This window comes from Penicillium cinerascens (genome assembly GCF_028974065.1).
Source record: "Penicillium cinerascens strain IBT 15544 chromosome Unknown contig_9_segment0_segment0, whole genome shotgun sequence".
Classification (NCBI taxonomy): domain Eukaryota; kingdom Fungi; phylum Ascomycota; class Eurotiomycetes; order Eurotiales; family Aspergillaceae; genus Penicillium; species Penicillium cinerascens.
The window spans coordinates 2337120-2359258 of NW_026695296.1; the positions used below are offsets into that span (position 1 = coordinate 2337120).

Below are 22139 nucleotides of genomic sequence, written 5' to 3' on the forward strand. Positions count from 1 at the left end.
CTAAGCCACAGCACTCCCATGGTAGGTCCCCGCAGACTCTATGATTAATGTCTGGAACTTAAAACAGTAATTGGGGGGCCTATGTACTCAAGAAGTATAATTCATGCTTACTTTCAGAAGCTTTTCTCAATTAAATTGTATATCTTACTTTTATGTTCGTGCTGCCTTCTATATATTTCGTCATTCATATGTCAACCTAAACACCTCCGAGGTCGGCAGACCGCATATTAGCCCTCCGCCTTTGCAACCACATAACAACAGCAAAGCAACCTAGTCCAGCTGCATACGCGCATCCAGCGAACGAAATAAGACCCCAGTATGCACCGTTACAGCGGTGGAGGATCTCACCCGCAATAGGAACGCCCGTCAAAGCACTAAAGGTAGTATTAGCCACACATTCACCAAAGTATTCAGACAGCACTTACCCGAAGCTGACAATAGTATATACAGTTGTATAGTATCTTCCATAATTCTGTACGGGACAAAGCTCGCCAACACACACGGGAACCAAGCTGATGTTGCTCCCGCTTGCGAAACCGAAGACGACGGAGAAGATAATGACTGCCACGATGTTGCCGCCTGCTGGGATCCAGATGGCAAGAACCGAAATCAGGCACAGCACATTCGTGAGGATCAACGTATTGAATCGCCCGATCTTGTCCGCCAGAATACCCGGTAGCCAACGTCCTGGAAAGGAGCCCGCGTTCAAGAACACCACCATCAGATAAGACAACTGGCGAGGAATCCCACTGGCGAGCGAGTACGAGGCGATATACTCAAGCGGAATAAAAAAACCCCACTCAATAAAGAAAACACCCAGAGTCGTCAAGGCAAGAACCGGGTCCCTGAGAATCGACAAATCAGGCAAGAAGACCTTGATTGACGGCGGCGAAGGATCCTTCGGCGGGAAATTCGCACGAACGAGCACACACCCAGGAATGAGAAGTACTAGCGTAATCAACCCAATAACCCTAGTCGACCAAGCAAATCCAATCTTAGGTGCCAAGTTCTCCAAAACCAGCGGGAAGATAACACCCCCAATACTTCCCCCCGACAACGCAAGTCCCGTCGCCGCACCCCGTCTCCGACAAAAGAAATGCCCAATGCTAGCAACAGGAACGATGAAAATAAAAGACGTTCCCATTCCACCGAGGATACCGATAACAACGATGAAATGCCAGTACTGTGTACAAAAGCCCATCAACACGAACGTCAAAACGACGAGAATCGAACCAAACCACATCAAGAAACGAGGTCCTTTCGCGTCGAAGATGGGTCCAATTTGGATTCCGCAGAAGAAGACAAGGAAGTTGTATAGTCCAAATATCCATCCTATTTGCCCCGAGGACAGGTGTGCGAGTTGGTGCGTGGAGATCCAGGCTTGGTAGATTCCTATGCTGTTCATCAGGCCTAGGCCGCCCATTATGGAGCTGAAGCTGCCTAGGACGACTAGGTTGGCGCGGAAGCCGCCTTCCGGGTAGATGGTGGCATCGGTTTTGGGTTCGTGGTGCATTTGAAGATCTGATGGAGTTGTTGTCAGGATTCTGCTGGGATATGAAATTGCGAAGATTGTTTGAGTATTTTCAAGAGTGAAGTAGTCACACAGATTCCAAGGCTGTGTCTATTCTATATAGGCAAATGTCTCTTTCACCATACGTAATCTACACCGAACGCATCTGATAAAATTTTCCTATACTTCGGCCATCGGGTGGTTCCGTCGGTCGGTGGCCGAGGATAACTGCACACAGAAGCCGACTACGCCGCGGATAGGCGAGATTGTAATGGGTCTCTGGCATGCCGAGAGATGGGTCCCGACCAAAAGCAAACAGATCCATGCGATTCAGATGAAAAATTTTATAACCCGACTATAATAGTGGACTCGTTGGCCTGGATCCGGCGGCGATTATGCCAAGCCTCGGCCATCGACGGCCGCTCGGCGAACTTGGTGGAGGCCGGAGTTGGGTTCACCGAGATCTATGCCGAAAACATGACAACAATCAGGACAAGAAATGCAAGTCAACTCGGCACGCCATGACCGGAGGATAGTGGCCGGAGAATATTGATGTCGCGAGTATCCACTGTGGAGTCCAAGATGGATACTTCGAGCTATGACCACGAGGATAATACATCGCCAAACTTGACAAAGATTGTAATAACGTAATTCACAAGCGAGTGGCTCACACAAGCGAGTGGCCCACCAATCTCATCACCATTTTTCAAAGGCGAATATATCAACCGGATCGCATTAATTAATCCTAATCTATCGCTTATTACATTGATTGATCTTATGCCCAATCGTTCCGCATCCACTACACCTTGGTGGAGCCCTCCTGCGTGGCTGATCCTGCTGACTAGGTAAATCGCCCTGCTCATGCGATACTACCTCATTAGCTTCTACTGGCTGAATTAGCTGCTGAGCTAGCTGTAGGCCCTCTTCGATTGATAGGCCCTCTTCGTGTGCAATCTGCCTAGTCGATCGAGTGCGCTTTTGACGTTTCTTTTCATTCGCTGCGCGTAGATCGGCGTTCTCCTTCGCAAGGAGCGCAGCGCTATGCATCGTTATTGCGCATCCTTTGATAATTTGATTTATCATAGTTTTCGATGGGGTAGGAGGGCTTTTCGATAGTTGCTTATGTAGCTCTTCAAGCATAGAAGCTTGCTTTTCTAGCTGAAACACTGTTCTAGGCGTTTTCGGTGTGAATTAGCTAGATCTGCTGCTTGGTCGGCTTGATGGTGGTGAAGGCGTTCGAAGCGATATATTAAGCTTAGAAAGCACTCTTTCGGCACTAACTGGTACGATACCAGTAGCTGCAAAGCTGCTTTGAATAATATGCGGCTGGAAAGCTTCTAGCCGTGCGCGAGGATAATCTGCTAGAAAATCAAGCTTGTCGATATGATTATAGCCTGTTCGGACTAAATCGCTCACGAAGCGACCGTACGCACGCTTAAGCACTGCAAAGCACCCAACATCAAGCGGTTGAAGTAAGTGAGACGAATGTGAAGGCATACACAGTGGTATAATATCATTTTCGGCACAGATTCGATCGAATTGAGGTGTAAGATGGCTACCGTGCCCGTCAAGGATCAATAGGCGAAATCGTCCTCGTACACGCGAATTAGTGTACGGAATGAAGATCTTTTGGAGCCAGCGAAGGCCGATTTCATCGGTAGTCCAGCCATTATTCGATACTTCGATTCGCCAATCCCTAGGGAGATTTGATTCAAACCAACCAGCGATATAAACCTGGCCTTTGAATATAATACAGGGCGGCAGCGAATAGCCGTCAGCGCATATCGTTTCGATCGCAGTGACCCATTGGCGATTTCCTGGCTGTAGAAGTGATCGCCGACTGTAGTATTCTGCTCGTGTAACCACTTTCTGCGCTGATATAAGGCCCATTGCGAATCCAGTCTCATCAAAATTGTAGATATCCTCCGGTTGGATACCGTTCTCATCAATCGCGCGTTGTACCATCAAAAACCACTCTTTTATAGCCTTTGGATCCTCGTTAAGGGCGCGCTGGTAGTCATATCGCCTAGAGAAGCGTGTTCGAAGCTCATCACGTCGTTTAACAAAATTAGATACCCAATTAATGCCAACGGTCGGCGGAGGGGTGATTCCACGCGCTGCAAGAAGAATATCGGCCATTTCTCGTACAGTAGCACGTCTAGGCGCTGCACCACGCGTATCCATAGAGAATATCCATTGGACAAGCGAATCCTCTTCCAATTGAGTCAATTTATGCGAATTTGGGCGTGTATCGACGCGTGACATTGTGCCTTTTGCCCGCCGCGATAGCGTTCTAGCGGGGATATCGTATAGCTTCGCTGCTGCGCGCAACGATTCAACGCGGCCGCTTTTAACATCGGAAAGGGCTAATAAGATTCTGCCCTCCTGATTGGTCGATTTCTGCGAAGATTCAGTGCGAATTGGTGGCATTGTAGCTAGTTGAATTGAGGTAGGTGGTTTGAGTGAGCGATTTTGGATGGGGTGGGCCACTCGCTTGTGTGAGCCACTCGCTTGTGAATTACGTTAGTTATGACTCGCTGGCTTATGTCATTCTCAAAGAGACCTAGGAAGTACAAGAACCGAAAGAAAACCATGACAATGGTATACAATAATGATAATGCAAACACCAATACCGCCAGCCCAGCCCAATATGCCACCAGATCAAAACGCCAAATCTTGCCAAACACTACGCAAAGCGACGGCCGCGCTTGGCTGGACTCGGCGTTCGGAGCTGGCTCTCGCGCTCGCGCGTTCGTTCTGTGACAAAGTCCATTGACCGCGCGCTTTCGAGCATTAATTGCGGTTCTTTCTCGGCGTAGCCGTTAGCGGGTTGTGATTCTTGCTGGGGGTTGTAGTAGCCGAAGCTCGGGTTTTGGTGGAGTGGTGGGGGCATGTGCATTTGGGGTTGTTGGCCGTGGGGAGGATGGTTGTAATTGGGAGATGGAGACCAGTGTTGCTGGTTGAGGCGGTTTCTGAAGGAGCGGAAGGACCAGTTGCTGACAACTGTCACGGTTGCGATACTTGCGAGGAAGAACATCTGGGATTGTTAGTAGCGGTCTTGCAACACGGGACGGATCTCACGTACGAATGCTTTCCAGCTGATCGGATCAATGAAGCTGTTGATGATCATGGCCATGGTCTGCGCCGACACCTTGGCGCGTCCCACCTTGTCTGGATCTTGGGACATGCACTGGTCCCAGTTCATGCACAGGTCCTTCAGCGCGGGGAGTCGGTCACCACTGGCACACTTGTTCGATACGTAATTGTCGGCGCATCTAGACATTGTTTCTAGGATTTCGTCCTTGGCCACTTGCGCAGCTTGGTCGAACTCCGCACGTATCGTTGACACAATTGAGAAGACGACGTACACGGTGAGCGAGAAGAGCGACAGGTTAACCAAGAGCTGGGCCCACCACGAGAGGATGCTAGGGACGTTGGGGTGTCTCTCCAACAGGGCGAAGAACTCGGAGAACTTCGACATTCGAGATTGAGGCTGTTCTGAGTCGGATCCCTTCCCTCGTTTCTTGGATTTCTCTATCCGTCCCTCGCTGCTGCTCGGCCGGTCACTCTCGTCGTCGCTGTCGGCTTGGATCTGCCTGCCAAGCTGTTTATCCCTTCGGCGCCGCTTTTCAACCCTCCGAGCGAGAGCATTCGAGTAGTGCTTCGCACGCGGGATCTCTCCTCGCCCGGGAGCGAAGCGTCCGTACATCTGGAATAATGAGTTGCGCTTCCCCGACTTGGCCTGCTCCGGTGTATCCTCATTGTCCGCGTTTTCTGGAGATGACATATTTTCCGCCCCTGATGAGAAATCGACATCGAATTTGCGCGGTGTTGTGAAAGCGGGCTGGCCGAAGACGGAGGTGGGAGCGGGGGATGCGGGCTGTTGTTGCTGGGAGAAATAGAAGGGCTGCGAATTCGGGGCGCGGAGGTGAGGGACTGTTTTCTTCTCTGGTGAACCGAAGGCGCTATGTGTTCCTGGTTTGACGGTTGCGTTAGAGTGCTTTCGGCGGAGGTAATCCCAGGACTTCTTGGTCGGGGCACTTTGACTGGACGTACGCTTCTTGCTCTCCTGCTGAAGATGGCTGAATGGTGACGCAGGGTCCATCTTAGGACCCGTGGTCCATTGGTATTCCATGGGGCTCTCCATGGTGGATGGTGATGAGGGAGAAGGAGGAGCGGGAAGTTTTTTGTTTGGTAAACAGACTCCGCGGCAACGGCCTTCCGCCTTTATACAAGTGCCGCACGGTGGACTACGTATGTAGAACAAAGATGGAGATCTGCTGCGGATGGTTTCCGTAGACTACAGCTTTCATCTCATACTCTCTGCTTCCTCGACAATTGTCAACAATGCACAAAGTTCACACCAGTGGTCCTGTTGCCGTAGAATGCAGGTGTCTCTAGGACCCTCCCCATGGGACAACAGTGTCAACCGTCTTCGACTGATGTCTTCTGCTGTCGCGCAAGTCTCTTTCCAGAGAAGTACAAGAACTTGCTGTATAGGAGGTTACCGTGTAAAGTAACGAAATGATCACATCCCAGGGCGCCAGCACCCGAATCATGCAGAGTATATTCTCACTCTTCGACTAAGTATTACCACCACATCCCTATTCATCCATCTGCCACTGATAATCCAACGCCTCCATCCTCCCCTTCTTATTCCTCGCCGCGAACCAATCCTTCTCAAACCCGTTCGCCCGATCGACCCCATCCCACCGATGCCCCGGCCGGATCCCATACCTATTCGGCTGGAACGCGCCCCGATACAATGGCTTCCCAGTCACGCTAGCTCCCGGCGCAGCCTTCTGTGTCAAGAATCCTGCCGCAGGATCATTCCACCGGTCACGCGCCCGTAGCTCGTCATTCATGGTCTCGTCTTCAATACCTCGAGCTAACGGCATCGCCTTCGCTTCCTGTAGTTCCTGTTTTCGGGTTTCGCGTTGTTGGCGTTGGACATCGCCCATTAGAGCTTGGCGTGCTTGTTCTTCTTTTTCTTTCTTTTCTTCCTCGGCGCGTCGGGCTTCGGCGCGTTTCATTGCCACGTTGATGATTCGACCTGAGGCGTCTCGGTAGATTGTTTCTTGGGTTTGGGCAGCTGTGGACTGAGGGTCACGCCATAGTGCTTCTTCGGCTTTCTTGCGTCGTTCTTGCGCTTTTACCATCGCTGCTGTCTGCTCTGCTGTCTGGAGACCAGCTAGAGCGCCGGACTCCATTCGTTGCCCTTCTTCCTCCATACCTTCCACGGTCGGCGCGTCGGCATCTTCGTCGGCGTGTGCTGCCCGTTCGGCGGCAGCTGAAGCTAGGATTGCATCTGCGGCCGCTTGGTTGTTGTCTGGTGCAGGGCCACCGAGAGTCTTCCAGCTGGATTTCTTGGCGCGGCGGAACTCGGCGCTCTTTGAGGACGTGTCGATGAATGGACTGTCCTCGTCATCTTGAACTTGGTCATCGGTGTTGCGGAGATCTGGAGGGTCGTCGTCTGCGATGATCAGGCCGGAGCTGGCTGTGTCGGTGGTCTTGGTCTTCTTGCGCTTTTTCTTGGGCCGCTCGGTCGCCGGGTCGGCGTTGAGGTAGTTTTTCGCGAGGTAGTCGGCTAGTGAGCCTGGCATAGTTACTGATTTGGAGGCTGTGGAAGCTTTCCTGGTGAACTAGGTAGAAATGAACTTGGATTGCGACTTATCGATAGCCGGAGGAATGTTTGCCCGAAGTGTAGCTACGCGTTGCTCGTGTTGATTTACTTGAGCCTTCACCTCTGCATACGAGAGAAGGCAACAGCAGAAAGTCACACGAACATTAACATGCCGCGCTCTGAAGAGGCCGAGGCGTGGTCGAATGCCGTTTACGCTGCCATTCAAGAGGTTCCTTACGGCAAAGTCACGTCGTACGGCCATATCGCCCTGCTTCTGGGTGAACGTACGGAACCCCACCTCGGGTGGAATTCAACTAACGGTCTTTGAATGAATAGCCCAGAGACCTCGTCAGGTCGGTGTGTGCTTAAAGTCCCTTCCAAATGCAGAGTCGGGCCTTCATTACAACTCGGCCACTGTGCCATGGCAGCGGGTGGTCAACACCAAGGGAATGATCTCGCACCGGTATTTGCTATTGATATTCAGACTGTGTGATCATGGCTAATGTGGTCTAGCGGTCCTGGAAGTGCAGAGCGTCAGGCACAAGCCCTCAGACTTGAGGGCGTTGAGGTGCGCTCGGACTCGATGGGAGAATTTCACGTCGATTTCTCGCGCTATGGATGGTTTCCCAAGCATTTACCCAGCGAGGAGGGAGATGGCGAGAGTGAAGATAGCGATGACTCCGAATGATATGAATTTCAAGCGCATGTATCAGTTTGAAAATAATATGATGCCCCAATCCAACTATCTGCTCAACTCTCCGCGGTCAAAGCTCGATGTCAATAGGCAAAGGCAGCACCAAGGACCAACTTGGAAACTTGCCTCGCCCTACCATCTTACCATGTAGTCAACACATCAACTATGTTTCAGAAAATAGATAAGAATTCTTTCCCACCGCGTGAACATAGATCCAGAACGGTCCTACTAGAACGCCAAATAGCCACATCCATTCGTTTCTCATTTCCCAGGATCCAGATGGATCGATCTACCGATCTCACCATCGAGATCCCTAGAATATAGACGAGACAAAAAACAAAATAAAGGAGCTCTATGGAGATAAGGGCAAGGGACAGTACGAGTAGAAGAATGCCCCCCAATCCGACCAACTACCGTAACCGGCAACGAAAAACAGAAGACCAACCATAATCAAAATCCCGTCATTGGAAGAAAAAGATCGTTAAACTCACATTGCTAGGGCATCGGGTCCAGCATAACACGACAAATCCACGACTCATCCCGTCTAGGGCAGCCCAAGACTCGTGCAATGTCGAGAAGATGAAAAGAAAACGCTATCACTTAAGACGAGCACCCCCATCATCGCCGCTTAAACTCCGACGCCCATCCCTCAATTCCTTCCCCGCGCGTCCCAGGCGCGATACCCAGGTCGATCTCGCTCATCCCGGGTGTGTCTTTCAGCCAGTCGTGTGCGGCCATCCCGCCCGCGTTGGCGCGTTTCTCGGGCGAAAGGTCCAGCATGGGAAGTAGGAACTCGCTGGTTCGCATGCTTTCTTCCACTGTGTAGTGGTACTTCTCGCGGAGGACGTCTGGGAGAGCCCAGTGGCGGAGGCGGTGGATGTTGCGGAGTTCGCCCTTTCGGTTGAAGATCTCTTGAGACCATTTGCCGGATAGGCATAGAGATTTGGGGAATGGGCCGAGGAGTTCGATAATTTGGGCGATGTGGTCGTCGTCTTTGCCGTATTTGGTGCCCGATTGTGGGTCGAAGAGGTAGTCTCCGGTGATCAGCTCGAAGGTCTGTGGCGGTTAGTATAGAGTGAGATACCCGGGGAGGGGTGATTTACCATGCAAGCCATACTCCAAACGTCGGTGCTGGCACCCCACTTCGCTCCCAATATCACTTCGGGCGACCTATACTGCCGGGTCTGAATGTCGTTGGTGAAATGATGGCCGACCCAGCATGCGTTACCCAGGTCGGCAATTTTGACGGAAATTATGTTGGCATCGATCTCGTCTTCACTGTCCCTGGAGGAGGTCTTGTCAAGAGAGATGCCGGACACTTCTCTCTCCAGGAGATCGCTATAACGTGTTAGTCGAGTAATTCCGCACATGGAAAGTACATACGTTGTCTTCTCTCGCTCCTTGTGTTTCTCTTCCTCCTCCTTGATGCCAAGGGTCTCCTTCATCGACGGCGGCTCTGCCGGTGCTATTCAAGAAGTTAGTCACATTCAGAAGCACATGCGCGTTGGCTCACTCACCAGACTCGTTCACCATCTGGTTGAGACTGCTGTGTGAGTTGGAAGAGCTGTGTTTAAAGTCGAAGCTGCTAAAGCTGGTGTTCAACGGACTGGGCAACGGCTGACTCCCAGTAATCAGGGTTCGTCTCCGTCGTCGCCCATTCCGGTTGTCTTCCTTGTTCTTTTTCGCCTCTTCTTGCTGGACATGGGCCTGCACAATTTGTTCCACGTCGCCGATCTCGATCAACACATTTTCGGGCTTCAGGTCGGTGTGAATGATGCCGCACTCCCGGTGCAGGTAATCCAAGCCCAGCAGCACCTGTTTGGTGATCTGCTTGACCAGCGGCATGGGGATACCGCGGTGGTTCCAGCGCTTGATCAGACCCAGCAGGTTCTCACCCAGGACCTCGAATACCATGCATACGTGGACTCCGTTCGGTCCCTTGTGTTCAAACGAGTCCAGCAGACTAACCACATGCTTCCGGCCCGGGTGGGAGGGTTTCGCTTGCACGATCCGGTTGAGCAGTTTGATCTCATCGATGGCGGTCTCGGTGTAGTGGGCTGCGGATCGGACTACCTTTAGCGCGACGTGTTTACCAGTAGTGGTATCCCTCGACAGCCACACCGTCGAAAAATGCCCCCATCCCAGCTTGCGCACTACCACGTATCGACCATTGTTGTAAGTCTCCCCCACGGCCACTGGGTGGTAGCCACCCTTGCAGTAGTCCTCGGAGTCCTCTTCCTCCGCGGTGGTTTCCACTTCATCGCTCGATGAAGCAGAGGGCGATCGCGATGCCGTCGCTCCGGTAGCTTTCGCGTTGGTCGGCGCGGCGCCAGTTCTGCAAAAGTGATTAGAAAAGAGTTGAATTGTGAGAGAGTGAGGTGGGAAAAAAAAATCACGTACGATTCTGTCGGCTCGCCAGCAGCAGATTCATTGGTGACGATGGGCTTCAAGTCGGTGCCTTTTCTCCTCTTCTTTCCACCGTTGCCATTGGCAGCGGACGCAGCAACACTGGCCATCTGTTTGCCCTTGTTCAGCATGGCTTTAGTAAGATCAACGCCCTCCATGGTGTGGAGTTGGAAGGTGTTGGGGACCACAGCTGAGAGGCGGGGCACCGGGATGCGAGTTGGTTGGTCGCGAAGAGAAAAACCAGGGCGGCAGAGGGGCAACTTTGCAGAAGTTCGAATTCCAAGTCGAAATCGAAATCGAAATACCTAGATAATTCCCGAGGATAGATGAGGTTGCGATCTGAGATCGGGATGGAGAGATTCCGCAAGCAGCCAAGACGACGGATGTGGCGAAGACGCATCGGTGTGTTGTGTATATAGGTGGCTGGTGATGACCAACGCCTGTTTACCGTCCGACCTGATGCTTTGCTTTTTAGTTAGATTCGATTTACATGTGAATGCCTAGGTAGTCAAAAGTGCACCATACTCGATAGTGTTTACTGCTATTCATACCGTCTCTCCCAGTCCAACAGTTCACGGGGATCGCTGAGATCGAGACCAAATCCTGATGTCACCGCTTTGATCTCCCCGCTCGTTGACTTCTCCCAGATCTATACCGTAACAACTGTGCGCTGGCACCATGTACAGCCCTTACCACAGGCGTCCTCTGCCTGATTACTTCCTCTCATCGCCCCTGGTTGCGCTTCTCTATCCTTTCCACCAGCTGCTTCTCCGTCTTCGAGGCGCTCCCCGTCTCCCTCCTCCGGGTGTCCAGCCTATCCGGGTTGTTTGCATCTCCGACACCCACACGCTCGAATGGCCCGATGTACCGGACGGCGACCTGCTAATTCATGCCGGAGACCTTGCCAACGATGGCTCCGTGCGCGAAATCCAAGCCGCGGTCGACTGGTTGCGCTCTCTACCTCACCGGCACAAGGTCGTGATCTGCGGAAACCACGATAGCTACTTTGATGCGCGATCGCGTTGCGATGAGGACCGTGAGGAGAATGGCTCCTTTGCGGACGTGTCCTCCTCAACGGCTTCAATCCGGTCGCTGGACGATTTGAATGCTGCATCGCGCATCGATTGGGGCGACATCCACTACCTCCAACACTCCTCCGTGGAGCTCTCCTTCCCTTCGACCTCCCCGATATCCTCCACAACTCCCCTCACGAGCTCTAACTCCCGGTCGATCACTGTCTACGGTGCCCCTCAGATCCCAGCGCTCGTCTCATTCGGCCCCGAACATGCCTTCACCTACCCACCGTATCACGATGCCTGGTCGCGCACCGTACCCCCCGAAACAGACATCCTCGTCACCCATACACCCCCACAAGCCCACCTCGACATGTCCCCAGTCTACTCAACCGGCTGTCCGAACCTACTTGCCGAAGCATGGCGCGTGCGCCCAGCTCTCCACGTATTCGGACACATCCACGAGTCCGCTGGTTGCGAACCCGTCTTCTGGGACAATGCCCAGCTCGCCTGGGAGCGACTCTGCGCATCGCGCCGCCCCCGCGCCCGGTATAGTCGCTTCATGGCACTGGCTGGACTCTGGCGTGATCTATTCGATCCATCGGGATGGGTGGATGCAGCCAAGGTCCTGGTGTATGGTGTTCTAGGGGTGATCTGGGCGCAGGTCTGGGGCGGCGAGACCAGAGATGGTGGCTGGATGGTTAATGCTGCATGCATGTACCGTGCCAGTGGAAAGCTCGGGAATCCGCCCCGGGTTATTAATTTGTGATTTGTATCTAAGCGTGCATGGCGTTTGCTTATTTGTTTGCGAGCATCGAGGGCCGTTCACTGTAAATACGAAAGCTCTCATAGCTCTGAAGGGCTTGTCCCTGTCCTTTTTTATTCAAATGTAATGCACGTCATTGGCAGTGCTTGTACTATGTGCGCCAATATCATGCAGGGATATGCGTACTTCTCACTTATCATTATTCAGTGTGTCGTCAGCAGCCCCATGGCCACTGCTAAGCCAAGGCAAACGGTCGACAAAAATATCATAGAAGGTAATGCACCATCCGTATCCAGCAATCCAGGCAGGACTCGCCATTCTTCGGATCTTTCGGTGCTTACGACCCTGAGATGATTGGCCTTTGCGGGCCCATCTTGCATGCACAGACTAGCTGGTGCTTTGATATCCTTTGTCGATAATCCAGGGCCCGATTCAAGAACATCAACGTCTCGGGGCTTATGAAGTGGCGCAATTCTGAGTCTAACTTGGACGAGTTCCGCAATTTCCCCGGGCAGGGGACGTCTTTGTGGCACAGGACCAGTTTTGGCGTCACAACTCTGGGGCTGAGTATCTGGCTGCCAATCCTCTTTATGGGTCAGGCCCACGGACTATTCTGACCGGGGCCAACGAGGAAACGGTCAAAGATGGGATTGGCCTCTTCTTGTATTGCAGAGATTTTGAATCGCCCCAACTTATCAGCAATATGCCGGCTGTATCGCAAACCATCCAGAACGACTTTCTGGCTTCCTTTTCCCTAGACATCCGCCTCTATAGTGTCGGCTTCTGGGGCCGGTGGATACTACTAAATTATGCATCGCTTCCAAGTCATTTACGAAACCTCCCAACAGCGTGTGGTATCGATTTGTACGCGAAGAAATGCCTTGGTTATGGGAAGCATGGGATGAGGCAGAATCTACACACATCCCTTCTCCCTGGACACTGTGACCGCGAACGAAATCGCGTTACTTAATCAGAGACAGGAGCACTATTCCAGGCTATTGAATGATCAATATATGCCAACGGACAAGATCGTTGATTACCTGCTTCCTCTACCAAGGGGCGGTCTCAGATCGAATCAGGCTGTATAGGGCAAATACGAATTAGCACCGGGTTTATACACGGATCAAGCGTAATTGGGGCTGGCTCAGGAGGCTGCGCAATTGGCGGCTGATTTGGAAGGGTGTGGAGGAGATTATGCGGCGCATTCAAAAATGTGGAGGGCGGCAGTGGGAAGAGCGGACGACGTTGGTCTTCGCACGTCAAAATCAGAGAACTGCAAATCAGGATCTGATAAATAATCGCATGAGATCCTTAAGGTTGATCTTCCTAGTGTCTGCACTGCTTGCTCAACTACATCCCAATGGCAAGTGGAAATGATTGATCACCGAGAACGGCGACCTTTCTTCAATTTCCAGTCTAAAGCCCGAAGACCTATATAGCTACAGTAGCTTAGATCTCAGCTCTGGGAAGTGGGCCTTGGCCCCCAAGCACCTGAAACATCTTTTACGAGAGCGGCTGATAATCCCTGTCTAGCCGCCAAACCAATGCATGGGCCGCCTCTATCGTAGCTCACTACCCCCTTAATGAACTTTTGACGCGCGAACTAAAGATCGTGCGATCCCCACATTTCTGGCCCTCCTTCCACATTGGGTAAGGACTATCTATACCCCGGCCCCATACATCCTGTCCTAAGACCGGCGCAGTCGTTCACGAGGACATTTGGAATTCAATGCCTTATATCATGCATGAAATGGACCCCAAACTCGCGAGGGGTTATTGCCTTATACATCCGAGTGCTCCGGTGGCCTAGACTCAGGGTTTCTGCTTTAAAATCGGCCAAATCTCCGGTTTTGAGCTCATGTTGAAACTCGATCATCGAAGAGTCGCGATTACTTGCATCATTATCAGGTCTCTTCTGTGGAAGAAAAACTATCTTTTTTTCAATCTACTTTTGTCAATTACTTTGATCAATTTCCTCTATTTGAGGTACTTCCGGGATATGGCTTCCTCAGTAGCAAGCTTTTGCGTCTTGTCGAAACTGTTGGCGTGGACTCATTGCGAGCCTCCCGTTGTTCCCTGCGCGTACCTCGTACGGCACACCAAAACCCCTTGCAGTAAGAAAATCACTCGAAAGAATTGTGCTGCGGCAAGTTTGCTCTTTGCCAATCTGCTCGACATCCTCGCTGAGGTTTCTGACGTCCCCGGCGACACAAATCTACTGTCCGATGTTCTTGACGGGCTTGCAAAGGTTGTTATTTGTGGTAACCATTCACGCTACTCTGGTCAAGCCAGAGATCAATGGCTCAGGGAGCTTGGTGACAAGGAGGTGGCACTTCATATTTCATCCACATTGAAGGAGGTGTGTGATGTTGGAACAGAGACGTATACTGAGGAGGATTCCGAGGAGGATTCTGGGGAGGACCATTCTGAGGAGGATCATTCTGAGGACGATCATTCTGAGGAGGACCATTCCGTCCTTTCCACTCAATCATCGTCGATACTTTTCATACGCCACAAGGCTGAGGTACCCGAGTCCGTGGTGGCCAACAAAGTCACGAAGCTTCTAAAGCGTCCGCTTGGGGTCCGGAGCATTTTGGCTGGGTACATCTACATCTTCTCGACCAATACGCCGGAAATGCTTAAAATTGGATACTCGAAGTATCCTCCCGAGCTACAACGTCTTCGAGCCCACAAAGGTTGTTACCCTGTAGTCGATCAGATTATGGCGAAGTGCATACCCCACGCCTATCGCGTGGAGCAGCTAGTCCTGGCAGAGTTCCGAAACGTGCGCTACAAACTGGCAGAGAATTGTCAAAAATGCGTTTCCTCTCACGGGGAATGGCTTAAGATTAACCGAGAAACACTCTTGGTGTCTGTACACAAGTGGATTAAGTTTGTCAAAGCCCATCCATATAGCCCAAAAGGGAAGCTGTACAAAGAGGTCGTGTTACCCCTTCCTGATGTGAGCCGCGACCCCCGCGGGGATACAAACTCGACTCCTACGAAAGGGCAAAGGCAGTCTTCACAGCTTGGACCATCGATTTCTCGCCTCAACTCCTTAATATCAACCGCCAAGTACTCGGATTCTGATGAAATCGAAGCGGCTACTGATGAGGACGAGTCGGATTCGGAGAATTCCAAATCGACATCCCATAAAAAGTTCCAAGACTCAATCGCCTTGGTGTCTGCACAGTTCGAACAATTGAAAGTTGCGAAGTCGAAAGTCCGGAAAATGCCGAAAGATGTGTGATTTAGAGCTCCTTATCCTTCTCATAAACCACAACAGTGGTTCCGTCAGACAGCTCCACGTGCGTTGGTACCAATCTATACTTCCCAAATCTCGGCAGAATTACTTTCCAGAATGCCCAGTAAACAACACCCGCAAACATGATAACGATCCCAACCACAGATGCTAGCCAGTACGGGAGCGAAGTATCACCCTTTCCTCCTGGTGGTCTAATGAAGGGTGCAACCAGCTGAAACGCTTGGCCTACCATGAAAAACGCCGCGACGGGCCACCAGACCTTGAACGGTCGAGGTACGTCTGCTGCGGTCCAACGAAGGTAGAACAAACCCATAACAACTAGGAAGTTGATGATGCTTGACGGATACCCCTCAAGGTCAAGGATGAAGTCGTAGGCATCGCCAAATGGGATCGCTACGATGACGATAAACGAAGGAATAAAATGCAGCAGAAGACCGGATGAAGGGGATCCAAAAGGCCAGCTTGATGCCCAGAACCGTGGAAAAGGAATGACTCCTTCTTTCGCTAATTCTTGATTCACTCTTGCTTGGGCAAAAGTGACGGTCATGACAGTCCCAAACGCGGAAATCGCGACCAAGACACTGTTGGGCATGATTAGGATGACGGAGATAAATTGAAGGACTTCCAACTCACCTAAGGGCGCGCTCAGCTGCGATGCCAAAGACCTTTCCCATGAAGAAAGAAGCAACAGTGACGCCACTCGCTGCAATCTTCTCTGGTGTAGCCGCCGCATAATATGCCACATTCGCCAGAATGTACAATGTACCACAGATGAACAATCCGATAGGAGCGGCGATCTTCAAGGTGCGCACAGGATTTCGAATCTCGTTCAGAACATACTCAGCATTTGACCATCTAGCGTCCACGGTCAGTAAATAACTCTTTGTCGGGGAACGACTCGAGATGTTCATACCCGGCATATGAGTTCAAAACCTTGAATAATGCTGTCGCATACATATTGCTTGATGTTGATGATCCTGCAAATGAGTTATGGAAACTGGCATAGGGGTTCTTCACACTCGACACGCGCCCACTGAGAACCACCCAGCCTGTGATTACAATAAACAACAACAGGATCACCTTAATTACCCCGATGACATTCATGCCTCGAACTCCCCAATTCGGGAGAAGTGTGTGCAGAAGAGTGATAAATATGATCACACCAATTGCAATCCCTCGTTCCTCCCATTCTGATGTTGTTTTGCCTGCTGCCACGACAATGTTCGACGCGAAAACAATACAGCCCGACGCTAGTGAAACAGGTGAGATCGGTATAATAAGTACGAAAATGCACGGAAAACACACCTGTAAACCCGAGTGCGATCGCCTTAACTGCAAAGACCAATGTAATCAAGAGCTTTGGCTTGCGATAGACCGCTTCGAGATAAACCTTTTCTCCTCCACTGCGTGGCATCATACAGCCGAACTCCAGCCATACACAAAGGCCAGCTCCGGCAAGAAGAAAACCCACTACCCATAGAAGCAAGGCCGCACCAACACTCCCGGCACTGCTCGTGACCGACGAAGGGGTTGAGAAAATCCCTGTGCCAATAATGCGACCCACACTATCACACGGAGTTCAATAAACAGAGACTCCTTGCAGGAGGACGGCGACTTACATTAGGAAAATGGTTGAGAATATTCCCAGGTGTCGTCCAAGTCCTCCACGGGTGGACTCGTCGAAGTTCAATTCCCCCGCCGCAGGCATTGGGCGCCGATCATCACCCTTATCTTGAGACTTGCGATAGACATCGTCCGCGACTGGTGCGTTTGATTCGACCGGTTCTTCTGAAGAGGAGTTCATCTTGCTGGTAACAGGAATATCTGGGGGGCAAGAAAGCAGGAAACAGCAAGATCAGAGAGAAAAAGGGAATCGAAATCCCTTTTCGCATTTTTCATGCACTGTGAGTACGTTTTCTTCTCTGATTTGATGCTCATCGAAGCCACAATTGCGTAATCTTATCGCTGCAAGGATGGGGAAGCGCTAACCAAAAACTCTTATGAAGAATTTTGGTGGCTGATGGCGATAGCTTAATCCTGACGGAGACGCCCATTGTGTCTCCGGAGTCCATCTGGTTGCACTTATCTAGCTGGAGAGTCAGGCCACTCGGGAAAACGGGCAACACGCATGTCTTTGGGACTTACCGTCAGCAGTAACAAATATAACGAATAAATAACCATTTAGTGATTATGTTTCCATGTATCTATGCTGTCCATTACCTCTGATAACTGAGTATGGGTCTGTTCACACATATTGCGAAGCAGGGTGGTTTTGAGCACCAGAATTTCCTTACTCGGATTACTACGCTGTCTGGGTGTTGATATCAGGTGGTAAGTCACTTCCCGTGCATGTCTTCTTGTGCAGAATGGTTGATCGATTGGATACTTCATTAGCTGAGGTATACCCCTGACCCGTCCCCTCGAGTATCTCCTATTGTTTGGAAAGTGCAAAAGATGCTGCAAGGGAGCTTTTCATCCGAAGTAAAGCTCACAACAGATGAAAAGCTGCAAGTACTCAATTCGGTGCATGAAAATGCAGAACACCACTTGTCATGTAACAAACGCCCTCACCGTCAACCTCAAGATGGGGGTGTGCGTGTCTTTATTATCGAGGACGCATCTCTATTGGCGCTGGCTCTAATATTAGAGCAACACGATCCTAAGAGACGACCAGTCGTCATTCACACTCATACTGATGTACGTTTCAACTCACCTGCATCCACTGACAGCCAGCAAAGCCAAGAATTCAACTTCATCTGGTCAACGTTGAAGCACGTCAACGTTTTGGCATGCCAGAAGCCTAAAAGTCTAGAGTCGAATTTGATACCCGGAATGAAAGTTGGGTACCTATTGGCCAGTGTCAACAGGTAAAGCAACATATGTTAAGTGAGAAATGTTTAACTAACATTATCATCTCAGATTTGATGGACTCAACACAGATATGACTAATTGGGATTATTCTTCTTATGGCCGTCAGTTCAATGCGCCAGGTAGGGCATCAGAAACAGCAACCATTAATTATCCAGACGGTAAGCCTCTCATCTTGGGTACAATCAACTTGCGTTTATCAGCTGAGTGGATTATACAGACCAATGCATCTTTGTTCAGATGTCGAACACCTCAAGGTTTCAGCATTCTCGTGCTGCCTTGGAAGCCTACCGGGAGTACTACAGAATCCTTAAAGTCGCTACCCCAGCATTACATATCCCAAAGTTATGTATTGCTGACTTTGGAGCCCATAGCCATGAAGAGTTCCACGACTCTGTTGCTTCACACGTGGCCTTGCACATGACCGATCTCACAAATCAAGTTTGTGTCAAACAAATCGGACCTCCAGACCAAATGTAGAATACTCTTGTGTCCAAGGCAGAAGCTATACTTCTGCTCCCTGAGGGTGAGGACTTTGAAGAGATTTTTGCAGGCGGTTCAAAAAGACAAACCCATTCTACGGACAAGGCCACTGGGACTGTATTAGTCGCTTGTGCAAAACAACGAGAACGTTTACACCATCCGGGCAGCAGACATACAACTCAGCAGAAAGGAATTCCAATGCCAAACAAGATTTGGGATGAGGTAACTACTGTTGGAAACGCCGTGAGCTGGTTGGTTCTCGCTTCATTCCTATCGAAAGGAGAGACCGTTGAGCCACAGGACGAACAAATATACCGCTTAGTGCAACGGAGCAAGGACACAGAAAGGTATGTGTGAATTGGCCTTCCACCACTTTTATGAAATATGTTTTGAGGAGATGGATGGGCATATCTTGTAATGTGAATTATGTTCTCACTTAACTGAACAGGTTAGTAGGCTAGGAAGGGTAAAGTAGATGCACTTTCTTCTATATATATTCGATGAGTCCGCGAAGCTCTTGTACAAGTTATTAAGTCCTTTTTACGGCTAATGGGGCATTGCTATCCTGATACCGTGTGCTTATTACAAGTTCACGGCCACGTTACCTTTTTTTTGGCCCCTTTTTACCGCCTTTCGGCACCTGTTTCATCCCTTCTGTAGCTAAATTTACTAGTGCACCGTCTTTTGCTCCACAATATCACTAGGTGGGCCTAGGTGCAGCGAGTTCTGAGGGTAGATGCAGTGACCTGTATAATTGGACGGGTAGACACTAAAAAAATGCCGTGGGGTGTCATTCTGGCCAAGCGGTGTGTCATCTTAACATTGCCCTTTCATCAATTCCCTGCTTTAGACCAAAAAACAGGTCGAGCGCGTCTATCAACGGAAAAACTCGGTCAACATCGTGACTCAGTACGATCAGTCATATCCGCAAAGCTAGCCCAAACTAGTCCCCGTTTTCAGGGTCCGCGTAATTGCAGCGAAAGACTCGGGACTACCCGCGTCCTTGATTGGACCGTCCGCCAAAATCCGGTAAGCCCGCCTCGTATTTTGCACCTCCTATCCACGTTTATCCCCGAAGAGTTTTTTTTGGACCTTTTTTTCGCCCTTCGGCCTAACTGTGCCCCGATCTCCGATCCCCGAGCCAGAGTAGATAATCGTGTTGGTGCGCCTACCATGAATTCAGGCTTTATAGTTTTTGGTTTCAGGGTCAGGGTCCGATTTTCTTTCCGCCCCGCCTATCACTTTAAATCTCGGGATTTTTTGTGATACTTTTTATCCTCACGCAATGACGGAGGCCAGCACCATGAAGGAGCCCAACACGAGCACAGAGTCAAGGACAATGTCGGAGTCCACTAATGTGGAAACTCTGGAGAAAGATGTCGAGAACGATGTCCAGACTGTCACGAAAGAACCGGAGTACCCACCTCTGTCCAAGGTTATCATCATTATCTTGGCTCTCTACCTCGCCGTCTTCCTAGTCGCGCTCGACCAAACCATCATCGGTGTCGCCATTCCCAAGATCACGGATCAGTTCAAGAGTATCTCCGACATCGCCTGGTATGGAAGTGCCTACTTCCTGACTTCCACTGCTTTACAACCGTCCTATGGTAGGATATACAAGATCTTCAGCGTGAGTTCAACCCTCCTCATCAAATGAACCCACATTGATATCCCTTCAGGTAAAATGGGGCTTCCTGGTAGCAGTTCTCATCTTCGAGATCGGCTCGCTCCTCTGCGCCGTCGCTCCCTCCAGCACAGTCCTCATCGTCGGACGCGCCATTGCTGGAATCGGCGTCGCAGGTATCTTCTCAGGTGCCATGGTCATTATCGCGTCTACAGTCCCCCTTCCCAAGCGCCCTCTTGTCTTTGGAATGTTCGGTATGGTCTGGGGAATCGCATCCATCGCAGGCCCGCTACTTGGCGGTGCTTTCACAGACGGCGTCTCGTGGAGATGGTGCTTCTATATTAACCTGCCGATTGGTGGTCTTTCTATCGTGGTCATCTTGCTCTTCCTTCGTCTCCCGAAGAAGAACGATAAGTCTGGTTCCATTCTGTCGCGGATCAAGCAGTTGGATCTCATCGGTGCCAGTCTGCTCATCCCTGCTATTATCTGTCTGCTGCTTGCTCTTCAGTGGGGAGGAAATAAGTACCCGTGGAACGACTCACGTATCATTGGACTGTTCGTTGGATTCGGTCTTATGGTCATCCTCTTTATCGTGTCGCAGGTCTATCTCGGCGAAAAGGCAACCCTCCCACCTCACATCCTCAAGAAGCGCACTGTTCTGTCCGCGTGTTTGTTCGCCCTTTTCTTTGGCGGTGCCTTCTTCGTCCTCGTCTACTACGTGCCGATTTTCTTCCAGAGTGTCAAGGGCTCTTCAGCTATGAAATCTGGTATCCAGCTTCTCCCCCTCATGTTGGCTACTGTCGTCTCCTCTGTCGTCTGTGGTGGTTTGATCACCATCGCAGGATACTACACACCCTTCTTAATCGGAAGTGTTGCCATCGCTGCCATCGGCACGGGTCTCATCACCATGTTCGACGTCGACATCTCCACCGGAAAGTGGATCGGGTACCAAATTGTCGTTGGTGCCGGAGTCGGCGCCGGATTCCAGGTTCCCATGACCGCTGTCCAGACTGTTCTTGACCCATCTGACATCCCGGTGGGAACAGCTATGGTGATGTTCTTCCAAACCCTTGGCGGTGCTTTGTTCATCGCAGTTGGCCAGTCTGTCTTCCAGAATGGATTGATCGATGGTATTAGAACCTATGCCCCAAGCGTGAACCCCGATGCCATTGTTGGTGCTGGTGCAACTGAGATGCGACACGTTCTTGGCCAGCTTGGACAGCTCGATCAACTTGACGGCGTCACCAGGGCGTACATGAGTGGCCTGCAGGATACCTACCGTGTTAGTCTGGCGCTCATGGTTGCCGCGTTCGTGGCCAGTCTCTTCTTGGAGTGGAAGAGTGTGAAGAAGGCCGGTGGTGATAATAATGAGGTAGTTGTTCCGGCTCTGTGACGAGATTATTGGGCTCGATGATAGAGTGCTCAAATGAGCAATATTGGAGACATAATCCCTTCTCTTGATGTACAATATTATTAATGTTTACGGAAGTGACTATTTATAGACTAATTGATAACATTTTATATACCTAGTGAAGGGGTAGTGGGGAGTCTGTCTCTGAACCAGGCTCGTCTTGAAGTGATCTGTAGATCGAGGGCATATGTAGCTCTTTCGGTCATGCCCAACACGGTCCAGGCAAGTTGCGGGGAGTTGTGGTACACGTAATAGAATGAATGGAGAGTCGGATTCTGGACAGCTTCAATTTGGCAATCTCCCATTACGTCTAGCAGATGCAGTTTAATCCCCGCAATAAATCCTCGCAGCATTGCTGAGGGGTCAATATTGTGTGTGCGCATCAAGGCAAACCCATGCCATTCTAGATCAAGTATAGCGGACTGTAGTCCTAGAGCTGCAAAAGTGGGCTTCGGACTAGGGTCGTCGAGCACGAC

General features: G+C 50.7%; 9 protein-coding genes across 9 annotated transcripts; 4 read left to right on the plus strand and 5 right to left on the minus strand.

Annotated features, from left to right (window-relative positions):
* Positions 1–196: 196 nt before the first annotated feature.
* On the minus strand, positions 197–1513 carry N7498_007728 (uncharacterized protein; the record flags this gene model as incomplete). Its single annotated transcript, XM_058454790.1, has 2 exons — positions 197–374; positions 426–1513. The coding sequence occupies 2 exons, from the start codon at positions 1511–1513 to the stop codon at positions 197–199; spliced, it is 1266 nt and encodes a 421-aa protein (XP_058307039.1).
* Positions 1514–4196: 2683 nt separating this feature from the next.
* Positions 4197–5657, minus strand: N7498_007729 (putative nuclear envelope protein Brr6; the record flags this gene model as incomplete). The annotated part of the gene is made up of 2 exons (XM_058454791.1): positions 4197–4547; positions 4596–5657. The coding sequence occupies 2 exons, from the start codon at positions 5655–5657 to the stop codon at positions 4197–4199; spliced, it is 1413 nt and encodes a 470-aa protein (XP_058307040.1).
* A 457-nt stretch (positions 5658–6114) lies between these two features.
* cwc26 (putative cell cycle control protein (Cwf26)) lies at positions 6115–7113 on the minus strand (the record flags this gene model as incomplete). Its single annotated transcript, XM_058454792.1, has 1 exon — positions 6115–7113. One exon carries the CDS (start codon positions 7111–7113, stop codon positions 6115–6117), a length of 999 nt encoding a protein of 332 aa, XP_058307041.1.
* Positions 7114–7302: 189 nt separating this feature from the next.
* Positions 7303–7821, plus strand: N7498_007731 (MGMT family protein; the record flags this gene model as incomplete). Its single annotated transcript, XM_058454793.1, has 3 exons — positions 7303–7417; positions 7470–7596; positions 7647–7821. The coding sequence occupies 3 exons, from the start codon at positions 7303–7305 to the stop codon at positions 7819–7821; spliced, it is 417 nt and encodes a 138-aa protein (XP_058307042.1).
* Positions 7822–8445: 624 nt separating this feature from the next.
* Positions 8446–10442, minus strand: N7498_007732 (serine/threonine-protein kinase; the record flags this gene model as incomplete). Its single annotated transcript, XM_058454794.1, has 5 exons — positions 10228–10442; positions 9345–10162; positions 9211–9292; positions 8931–9165; positions 8446–8883 (listed from the first exon to the last, which is right to left on the minus strand). The coding sequence occupies exons 1-5, from the start codon at positions 10389–10391 to the stop codon at positions 8446–8448; spliced, it is 1737 nt and encodes a 578-aa protein (XP_058307043.1). The 5' UTR covers positions 10392–10442.
* A 469-nt stretch (positions 10443–10911) lies between these two features.
* On the plus strand, positions 10912–12015 carry N7498_007733 (metallophosphatase domain-containing protein; the record flags this gene model as incomplete). The annotated part of the gene is made up of 1 exon (XM_058454795.1): positions 10912–12015. The coding sequence occupies one exon, from the start codon at positions 10912–10914 to the stop codon at positions 12013–12015; it is 1104 nt and encodes a 367-aa protein (XP_058307044.1).
* Positions 12016–14011: 1996 nt separating this feature from the next.
* On the plus strand, positions 14012–15262 carry N7498_007734 (GIY-YIG nuclease family protein; the record flags this gene model as incomplete). Its single annotated transcript, XM_058454796.1, has 1 exon — positions 14012–15262. One exon carries the CDS (start codon positions 14012–14014, stop codon positions 15260–15262), a length of 1251 nt encoding a protein of 416 aa, XP_058307045.1.
* A 1-nt stretch (position 15263) lies between these two features.
* On the minus strand, positions 15264–17081 carry N7498_007735 (uncharacterized protein; the record flags this gene model as incomplete). Its single annotated transcript, XM_058454797.1, has 5 exons — positions 15264–15858; positions 15911–16132; positions 16191–16527; positions 16583–16842; positions 16897–17081. 5 exons carry the CDS (start codon positions 17079–17081, stop codon positions 15264–15266), a joined length of 1599 nt encoding a protein of 532 aa, XP_058307046.1.
* Positions 17082–19931: 2850 nt separating this feature from the next.
* On the plus strand, positions 19932–21645 carry N7498_007736 (MDR family MFS transporter; the record flags this gene model as incomplete). The annotated part of the gene is made up of 2 exons (XM_058454798.1): positions 19932–20258; positions 20308–21645. 2 exons carry the CDS (start codon positions 19932–19934, stop codon positions 21643–21645), a joined length of 1665 nt encoding a protein of 554 aa, XP_058307047.1.
* Positions 21646–22139: the final 494 nt, after the last annotated feature.